A 10,261-nucleotide genomic window follows, 5' to 3' on the forward strand; every position below is an offset into this window, starting at 1 on the left:
GGGGAGAGCTAAAAAGGGAGAGGGAGGTAGGGAGAGAGAGAGACAGAGACAGAGACAGAGATAGAGACAGACAGACGAGTATAAGAGTGAATACAGTTGATTTAAAAAGCAACTCACAGATTTGATATGTTTAAATGTCGAAATATCCTCCAAGACAGAGATGACAGGTTGTTGTCTTTCAAATTCCTGTCAATCAGAATTAACATTATTATCAATGCTAACAAAATATCCAAAAGAAATGCTAAACTGTACAACCATTCCAACAACTGCTCCTGGGCAGTTCAACATCTAGTTTTCATTTGCATTTGGTTGAGTTGTCAACTAATGTGAATTCAACGTGAAATCAACAAAACATTTCACCCTGTCAATGGATTTAGGTTAAAAGTTGGGTGAAAAAAAGATGAAATTCAAGACTTTTTGCAAATCCAATCAGTTTTCCACGTTGATTCAATGTCATCGCATTTAATTTTTTGATTGAAATGACATGGAAACAATGTTGATTCAACCAGTTTTTGCCCAATGGGTTGTCTGTCTTACAGTAAACAATTATTTTTGTAAGAACTCTAGTTTGGCCTTCACATTGAGATACAGTGGGGAGAACAAGTATTTGATACACTGCCGATTTTGCAGGTTTTCCTACTTACAGTGGGGGGAAAAAGGATTTAGTCAGCCACCAATTGTGCAAGTTCTCCCACTTAAAAAGATGAGAGAGGCCTGTAATTTTCATCATAGGTACACGTCAACTATGACAGACAAAATGAGAAAAAATTTTTCCTGAAAATCACATTGTAGGATTTTTTATGAATTTATTTGCAAATTATGGTGGAAAATAAGTATTTGGTCAATAACAAAAGTTTCTCAATACTTTGTTATATACCCTTTGTTGGCAATGACACAGGTCAAACATTTTCTGTAAGTCTTCACAAGGTTTTCACACACTGTTGCTGGTATTTTGGCCCATTCTTCCATGCAGATCTCCTCTAGAGCAGTGATGTTTTGGGGCTGTCGCTGGGCAACACGGACTTTCAACTCCCTCCAAAGATTTTCTATGGGGTTGAGATCTGGAGACTGGCTAGGCCACTCCAGGACCTTGAAATGCTTCTTACGAAGCCACTCCTTCGTTGCCCGGGCGGTGTGTTTGGGATCATTGTCATGCTGAAAGACCCAGCCACGTTTCATCTTCAATGCCCTTGCTGATGGAAGGAGGTTTTCACTCAAAATCTCACGATACATGGCCCCATTCATTCTTTCCTTTACACGGATCAGTCGTCCTGGTCCCTTTGCAGAAAAACAGCCCCAAAGCATGATGTTTCCACCCCCATGCTTCACAGTAGGTATGGTGTTCTTTGGATGCAACTCAGCATTCTTTGTCCTCCAAACACGACGAGTTGAGTTTTTACCAAAAAGTAATATTTTGGTTTCATCTGACCATATGACATTCTCCCAATCCTCTTCTGGATCATCCAAATGCACTCTAGCAAACTTCAGACGGGCCTGGACATGTACTGGCTTAAGCAGGGGGACACGTCTGGCACTGCAGGATTTGAGTCCCTGGCGGCGTAGTGTGTTACTGATGGTAGGCTTTGTTACTTTGGTCCCAGCTCTCTGCTGGTCATTCACTAGGTCCCCCCTGTGTGGTTCTGGGATTTTTGCTCACCGTTCTTGTGATCATTTTGACCCCACGGGGTGAGATCTTGCGTGGAGCCCCAGATCGAGGGAGATTATCAGTGGTCTTGTATGTCTTCCATTTCCTAATAATTGCTCCCACAGTTGATTTCTTCAAACCAAGCTGCTTACCTATTGCAGATTCAGTCTTCCCAGCCTGGTGCAGGTCTACAATTTTGTTTCTGGTGTCCTTTGACAGCTCTTTGGTCTTGGCCATAGTGGAGTTTGGAGTGTGACTGTTTGAGGTTGTGGACAGGTGTCTTTTATACTGATAACAAGTTCAAACAGGTGCCATTAATACAGGTAATGAGTGGAGGACAGAGGAGCCTCTTAAAGAAGAAGTTACAGGTCTGTGAGAGCCAGAAATCTTGCTTGTTTGTAGGTGACCAAATACTTATTTTCCACCATAATTTGCAAATAAATTCATTAAAAATCCTACAATGTGATTTTCTGGATTTTTTTCTCTCAATTTGTTTGTCATAGTTGACGTGTACCTATGATGAAAATTACAGGCCTCTCTCATCTTTTTAAGTGGGAGAACTTGCACAATTGGTGGCTGACTAAATACTTTTTTTCCCCACTGTACAAAGCATGTAGAGGTCTGTAATTTTTATCATAGGTACACTTCACCTGTGAGAGACAGAATCTAAAACAAAAATCCAGAAAATCATATTGTATGATTTGTAAGTAATTAATTTGCATTTTATTGCATGACATAAGTATTTGATCACCTACCAACCAGTAAGAATTCTGGCTCTCACAGACCTGTTAGTTTTTCTTCAAGAAGCCCTCCTGTTCTGCACCTGTTTGAACTCGTTACCTGTATAAAAGACACCTGTCCACACACTCAATCAAACAGACTCCAACCTCTCCACAATGGCCAAGACCAGAGAGCTGTGTAAGGACATCAGGGATAAAATTGTAGACCTGCACAAGGCTGGGATGGGCTACAAGACAATAGGCAAGCAGCTTGGTGAGAAGGCAACAACTGTTGGCGCAATTATTAGAAAATGGAAGAAGTTCAAGATGACGGTCAATCACCTTCGGTCTGGGGCTCCATGCAAGATCTCACCTCGTGGGGCATCAATGATCATGAGGAAGGTGAGGGATCAGCCCAGAACTACACGGCAGGACCTGGTCAATGACCTGAAGAGAGCTGGGACCACAGTCTCAAAGAAAACCATTAGTAACACACTACGCCGTCATGGATTAAAATCCTGCAGCGCACGCAAGGTCCCCCTGCTCAAGCCAGCGCATGTCCAGGCCCGTCTGAAGTTTGCCAATGACCATCTGGATGATCCAGAGGAGGAATGGGAGAAAGTAATGTGGTCTGATGAGACAAAAATAGAGCTTTTTGGTCTAAACTCCACTCGCCGTGTTTGGAGGAAGAAGAAGGATGAGTACAACCCCAAGAACACCATCCCAACCGTGAAGCATGGAGGTGGAAACATCATTCTTTGGGGATGCTTTTCTGCAAAGGGGACAGGACGACCGTATTGAGGGGAGGATGGATGGGGCCATGTATCGCGAGATCTTGGCCAACAACCTCCTTCCCTCAATAAGAGCATTGAAGATGGGTCGTGGCTGGGTCTTCCAACATGACAACGACCCGAAACACACAGCCAGGGCAACTAAGGAGTGGCTCCGTAAGAAGCATCTCAAGGTCCTGGAGTGGCCTAGCCAGTCTCCAGACCTGAACCCAATAGAAAATCTTTGGAGGGAGCTGAAAGTCTGTATTGCCCAGTGACAGCCCCGAAACCTGAAGGATCTGGAGAAGGTCTGTATGGAGGAGTGGGCCAGAATCCCTGCTGCAGTGTGTGCAAACCTGGTCAAGACCTACAGGAAACGTATGATCTCTGTAATTGCAAACAAAGGTTTTTGTACCAAATATGAAGTTCTGCTTTTCTGATGTATCAAATACTTATGTCATGCAATACTTATGTTGCCTTCTCATCAAGCTGCTTGCCTATTGTTCTGTAGCCCATCCCAGCCTTGTGCAGGTCTACAAATTTATCCCTGATGTCCTTACACAGCTCTCTGGTCTTGGCCATTGTGGAGAGGTTGGAGTCTGTTTGATTGAGTGCGTGGACAGGTGTATTTTATACAGGTTAACGAGTTCAAACAGGTGCAGTTAATACAGGTAATGAGTGGAGAACAGGAGGGCTTCTTAAAGAAAAACTAACAGGTCCGTGAGAGCCAGAATTCTTACTGGTTGGTAGGTGATCAAATACTTATGTCATGCAATAAAATGCAAATTAATTACTTAAAAATCAAACAATATGATTTTCTGGATTTTTGTTTTAGATTCCGTCTCTCACAGTTGAAGTGTACCTATGATAAAAATTACAGACCTCTACATGCTTTGTAAGTAGGAAAACCTGCAAAATCGGCAGTGTATCAAATACTTGTTCTCCCCACTGTAAATGTTGCCTTAGGCCTATAGAAGCCACTCACAGATACTGAAGTTTGAGGTTGTTCTGGAAAGCCAGTCGAGACACATAGGTCAGCCGGCTGTTAGTCACAGTTCTGCAAAGCAAATACACACAAAAACATGATCATATTGCACTATTAGACCAGTGACAATCTGGGCCCCATCATGACCACAAGTATAAGATATCACATAACATAACAGACTTACAGATTTGTGAGGTTCCGGTAATAATGCAGGTCTTTGTCATTGATGGACGAGAAGCTACTCTGATTTGCAATATATCTGTCAAAAATGAAATGGAGAAAAAAAGGTTAGATAACAGAAGTAGGGGCAGTAAGCCCAGTGAACAACAGATGCACAGCAGCACATTTCAACAGATATAAATTCTTAAGAGTCGATTGACGCACCCATGCGCCAATGTAATTAACATAATATTTAAAAATCCCCATCAAAATCTGTCTGTTTAAACTAGAGATATCATTTTTTGTATGGGCTGCATCTCAATCCACCACATCAGCCTATGTCGGCCTTCCGCATCTGCTGTGGAAAGTAGCAGAGCTACAGCGCTGTTTGTCAGACCAGGAGACATCCCGAAAATCGGTCCTCTCATAAAAACGTCTGTAGCGTCTGAACGGTTTGGCCTACAAACTAATACGACCCCCACGGGACTCGTTTGAAGTCGGTACTGTCAATGTGCCAACTTCTGTCTGTAGCATCCGAACCGTTTGGGCTACAAACTAATATGACCCGACTATGGAAAGGGGAGACTCGTTTTGCTCTATGACCCCCACAAGTGTCACAGGACTCACTGAAGGTAACCCAGTACCGGTTTTAAAATGTTATGGAAGTATGGAAGTAGGTTTGTGACCACAAAAAAGGGGTTAAATAAAATATGTACAGTGAATATAAATATAAATGCAACATGTGAAGTGTTGGTCCCATGTTTCATGAGCTGAAATGCACTGTTAGTGAGCATTTCTCCTTTGCCAAGAAAATCCATCCACCTAACAGCTGTGGCATATCAAGAAGCTGATTAAACAGCATGATCATTAAACAGGTGTACCTTGTGCTGGGGACATTAAAAAGGCCACGATATAATGTGCAGTTTTGTCGCACAACACAATGCCACAGATGTCTCAAGTTTTGAGGGAGCATGAAATTGGCATGCTGACTGCAAGAATGTCCACCAGAGCTGTTGACAGAGAATGTAATGTTCATATTTCTACCATAAGCCGCCTCCAACGTCGTTTTAGAGAATTTGGCAGTATGTCCAACCGGCCTCACAACCGTAGACCACGTGTAACCACGCCAGCCCAGGGCCTCCACATACGGCTTCTTCACCTGCGGGATCGTCTTAGACCAGCCACCTGGACAGCTGATGTAACTGTGGGTTTGCAAAACCGAATAATTTCTACACAAACTGCCAGAAGCTGTCTCAGGGAAGCTCATCTGCATGCTCATCGTCCTCATCAGGGTCTTGACCTGACTGCAGTTTGGCATCGTAACCGACTTCAGTCGTCAAATGCTCATCTTCGATGGCCAATGGCATGCTGGAGAAGTTTGCTCTTCACGGATGAAGACAGGATTGTGTCAAGGCACAGATCTGGGGAAGGGTACCAAAAAATGTCTGCAGCATTGAAGGTCCCCAAGAACACAGTGGCCTCCATCATTCTGAAATGACTCTTCCTAGAGCTGGCCGCCCGGCCAAACTGAACAATCGGGGGAGAAGGGCCTTGGTCAGGGAGGTGACCAAGAACCCGATGGTCACTCTGACAGAGCTCCAGAGTTCCTCTGTGGCGATGGGAGAACCTTCCAGAAGGACAACCATCTCTGCAGCACGCCACCAATCAGGCCTTTATGGTAGTGTGGCCAGACGGAAGCCACTCCTCATTAAAAGGCACCTAAAGGACTCTCAGACCATGAGAAACAAGATTCTCTGGTCTGATGAAACCAAGATTGAACTATTTCGCCTGAATGCCAAGTGCCACGTCTGGAGGAAACCAGGCACTGCTCATCACCTGGCCAATACCATCCCTACGGTGAAGCATGGTGGTGGCAGCATCATGCTGTGGGATGTTTTTCAGCGACAGGGACTGGGAGACTAGTCAGGATCGAGGGAAAGATGAACGGAACTAAGTGCAGAGAGATCCTTGATGAAAACCTCCTCCAGAGCGCTCAGGACCTCAGACTGGGGCGAAGGTTCACCTTCCAACAGGACAACGACCCTAAGCACACAGCCAAGACAAAGCAGGAGTGGCTTCGGGACAAGTCTCTGAATGTCCTTGAGTGACCCAGCCACTCGTACTTGATCCCGATCTAACATCTCTGGAGAGACCTGAAAATAGCTATACAGCGACGCTCCCCATCCAACCTGACAGAGCTTGAGAGGATCTGCAGAGAAGAATTGGAGAAACTTCCCAAATACATGTGTGCCAAGCTTGTAGCGTCATACCCAATAAGACTCGAGGCTGTAATCGCTGCCAAAGGTGTTTCAACAAAGTACTGAGTAAAGGGTCTGAATATTTATGTAAATTTGATATTTCAGTTATAAATGTTTAATACATTTGCAAACATTTCTAAAAACCTGCTTTTCCTTTGTCATTATGGGGTATTGTGTGTAGATTGATGAGGGGAAAAAACGATTTAATCAATTTTAGAATAAGGCTGTAACGTAACAAAATGTGGAAAAAGTTAAGGGGTCTGAATACTTTCCGAATGCACTGTATGTCCGAAAAGTATATATATTTCCTGAGCTTAGTTATATCTCCTAGATGTAGGACAGACCCTTCAAAACCTTATTCCTTATGATTATTTTGTTTTACCTACAGGCGTAAAGGCCGATACGTAAAGCTTATTAAAGAGCAGTGATCCTAGCAAGAGTGGTGTTCGGGTTTCTTCTTCTTTGTCACCTACAGGGGTCCTGGAATTCAGAATCAAATCACTAAATGATCCATGGTATGACCATCTTAAAACAATTCCATATGTTAGGTTAGTAGACTTTTAGAGGTTACTAACATGATTTTTGAATGACTACCTCATCTCTGTACCCCACCCACACATGCAATTATCTGTAAGGCCCCTTTCAGCAGTGAATGTTTAGGTGTTTTTCAGTGATGGGAGTTTTTGTTCCAGATTTTTGTCAAGGTCATTTGAAAATACAAATTTCATAAATAGACTGATGAATGTCAACATATAGGATAGGCCCTAACTCAAGTCGTCTACTTCTTGTCATTTTTAACAGTCGACTATTCCAGATGAATACATTAATTCAATATTTTATCAAATATATATTTATAATTATATATCTTTTTTGCATATGTTTACACTGTAACCTTACAGGAGAGGCTATGCATCAAAGGGTCTGCTATGGTCTTGACAAAGAGACGCTCACATCGTGTCCTCAACATTATGCATTCTAAATGCTGTACTTTTGATTCTCCGTCTTCATTTAGGCTATGATCAATCTGAAAACAGCTCAAACGTGGGTGGAAATGTATTTAGTCTAGGCCAATTCATTGTTTTCACAATAGAAGAAAAATTGCCTAGACTATAGCTTAATATTTAAACATTACAGAATATAAAATTGTAGGCTTTTGGGCGCATTGTCTTTGCAAATATTTGGACTACTGAGTTTCTGCGGGAGTAGGACTACACCTCTTCCCGGGGTCACGGTGGAGCATCGATCGGTACCGATCAGTATCCCTCGCGGTCCAGTCGTGCCCACCGCTCTCACACTGACATACACACTCGAGCACGTGTATACACACACACACACACACACACATTTATTTTCCTAACATCACTGCTGCAAAACTATAAACTAAGTTTTATTAGCCAATTCAAATAGCCTAACTGTTGACTGAGAATTGGCCATTCGATTGAACCTTCAATTCTACTCATTGATAGTCTAAAATGCATAGGCTTTTTTCACCTCTTTATTGTTTGCCGATTAGGCAGGTTATATCTGGTCATTCCACCAATTGTGTGCCTTTTGACTAGTGTAACTTGGTTTTAAAAAACGTTTGATTTCACCAAATGTTTACATTCTGTCATAAAGAGCACATGTTCAACTCAAAAAACAAATTACTATAGTAAGTGCCTATTAAGAAACAAATAAAGTAACAGGGTTGACGATATCATCTTAAAACAGCCATACATCCCCTTATGACAGGGGAAATTGAAGTTTGTTGTGTGTAACAGGAAGGGGCAATTGAAAGTAAGCTTCACAACAAACAAAACATTTGTTAAAACATTTCCAGCCTGTCTATCTATGGGTAACAGGGTTGACATGTTATGTTTGACCCGCTCACTTTTCCACCACAAAACACCAGAACATGGCCAAAAAGAGTAGAACCAGCTCACCTGCTTTTACACTGTGGTTTGACTATTAGATGTATTAAAAAGGAATAGTTTCACTACATTAAAATTAGAGTTCAGTTCATGTAACAGGCTTGACCTTAAAATGAGGGACATATGTAAATGAATCACTAACCACATGAAATAAAGAATAATCTTCAGAAATGACTGTCAAAGCAACAAAATAACTAGGGCTTTACAATGATGGTGTAAATTTTTTGAAATGTTGGGACTATGTGGATACGAATCTTCCCAGGAGGCACTTTAGCAAATCTTTATTCAGATGTATTGAATTCTCCATGTGGTCTATATTAAAGGACAATTTAATGAATATAATAGGCTTTTACAATTCGATATTGGTGCACAATTGCTACTTAAAACATCAAAGTGACTCAAAAGGCACTCATTTCATGGAAGACCCATCTGTTATAGGCCTAGGCCTATATGTTGGGTCCCGTGATGGATCATGGACAGTGACTCACATGTCTGTAATGTTGTCCATCTCCAGCTCCGACTGCAACACGGGGAAAGCCATGATACCCCGCTCCTGGTCCACACAGGCGATCCTGGTCCCGCTGCAGGTGCAGGACGCGGGGCAGGCGGCCCCGAGCCTCCACAGTTCCATTAGTACGCAACACAATCCCAACAGAAACACCCCACTACACCTCCGAAAGGCGCTCATCTCGGCTCCCTCCATGCCCGACCAAGGACCGCTCGGATCAGCCAAGCTCCAGCAGAAAAAGACGCTGTCAGATGCTCAACCCAGAAGAGCATGCACAAGCCGCTCTCCGCGCAAATGGGTGAGATGCTGAAAATTGGTTTATCGGTTCTGTCCTTCTCCACAAGAATCCAGTCAGTCACTCAAATTCACATTGAGACACCGACGTGTGTGTATGCCAAGGATTCCTTCTCTCTCGCTCTCTCTCAGACAGATGACACTGGCACTGATAATTCCACACAAAACCCTATGTCCTGTGCAGGTCTGCCAGATGCAGAGCCGTGGACGAATAGATCATGAACAGAGACGATGGAGCCGAAAGCGCACACCATTTATTGTTACGTTGTTCAAGCAGTGCACTGAGGAGGAGGCGGCACGGGTAGGCCTACCAACATCAAAACATGCAGAATGTTATAGATCGCCGTCAAGAATACGCCCTCTAGCCATTGTTTTAGTTCCGATTCCACGCTGATTGTTCCAGATGGCAAGGGGTTAAAGGGCTCTCGTCCCTGTCATTCACCGGCGGTCTTGTGTTTAGCCTACAGTAGCCTACGTGTCTCTGTCCGACGAGATGAGTTGGTGTCCTTGTAGGCTATAACGGACAAATAGCATAACAATCGACATGAGAGATATGGGGCTGGGTTTACAGCCAAAGTGTATTCGAATAGAAAATCATGTGTTAATTAAAAAACGAAATGACAGCGCAGGTGTGCATCTGCTTCAATTGCATTTGATTTATCCCACTGGCACATCCGGGCAGTCACCAATCATTCCCTCTTTAGCCGCCGTGTACCAGCCTCCATCACCTTATTAAATCATTACGCTCCATTACATAACCATAAAGATTTTAGCCGGCATGTAGGCCTACTGAATCAATAACATGTCATCTGTAGTGGAGGGACATTGAAAAGACATCTAAAAGATATGTTCATTTTAGGTTCTAAATGAAGCTTTGAAAATACATCTTCTCTGGACATTGAAATCAGGTTAATTTTCGGTTCTGAATGAAATGTGAAAATATGAATTTCCTTGATGCTGAAAATACGTATTTTCTGGATGTTTAAAAAAAATATTTTCCAGATGTTTAAATC

The 10,261-nt window shown here is 42.9% G+C and overlaps 1 protein-coding gene across 2 annotated transcripts in view; it reads right to left on the reverse strand.

Annotated features, from left to right (window-relative positions):
- LOC121550303 (BDNF/NT-3 growth factors receptor) overlaps positions 1-9,934 on the reverse strand; it is an 83,723-nt gene extending 73,789 nt beyond the window's left edge. For both annotated transcript variants that reach the window (XM_041862517.2, XM_041862515.2), the window contains exons 1-4: positions 8,935-9,934; positions 4,304-4,378; positions 4,120-4,191; positions 118-186 (exon numbers count right to left, since the gene is read on the reverse strand). In XM_041862517.2, the coding sequence (XP_041718451.1) occupies positions 118-186; positions 4,120-4,191; positions 4,304-4,378; positions 8,935-9,149 (431 nt within the window). In that variant the 5' untranslated portion in view covers positions 9,150-9,934. The remainder of the gene's footprint in view (positions 1-117; positions 187-4,119; positions 4,192-4,303; positions 4,379-8,934) is intronic.
- Between the last annotated feature and the right edge of the window lie 327 nt (positions 9,935-10,261).

This window comes from Coregonus clupeaformis, chromosome 18, assembly GCF_020615455.1.
Source record: "Coregonus clupeaformis isolate EN_2021a chromosome 18, ASM2061545v1, whole genome shotgun sequence".
Taxonomy (NCBI): Eukaryota; Metazoa; Chordata; class Actinopteri; order Salmoniformes; family Salmonidae; genus Coregonus; species Coregonus clupeaformis.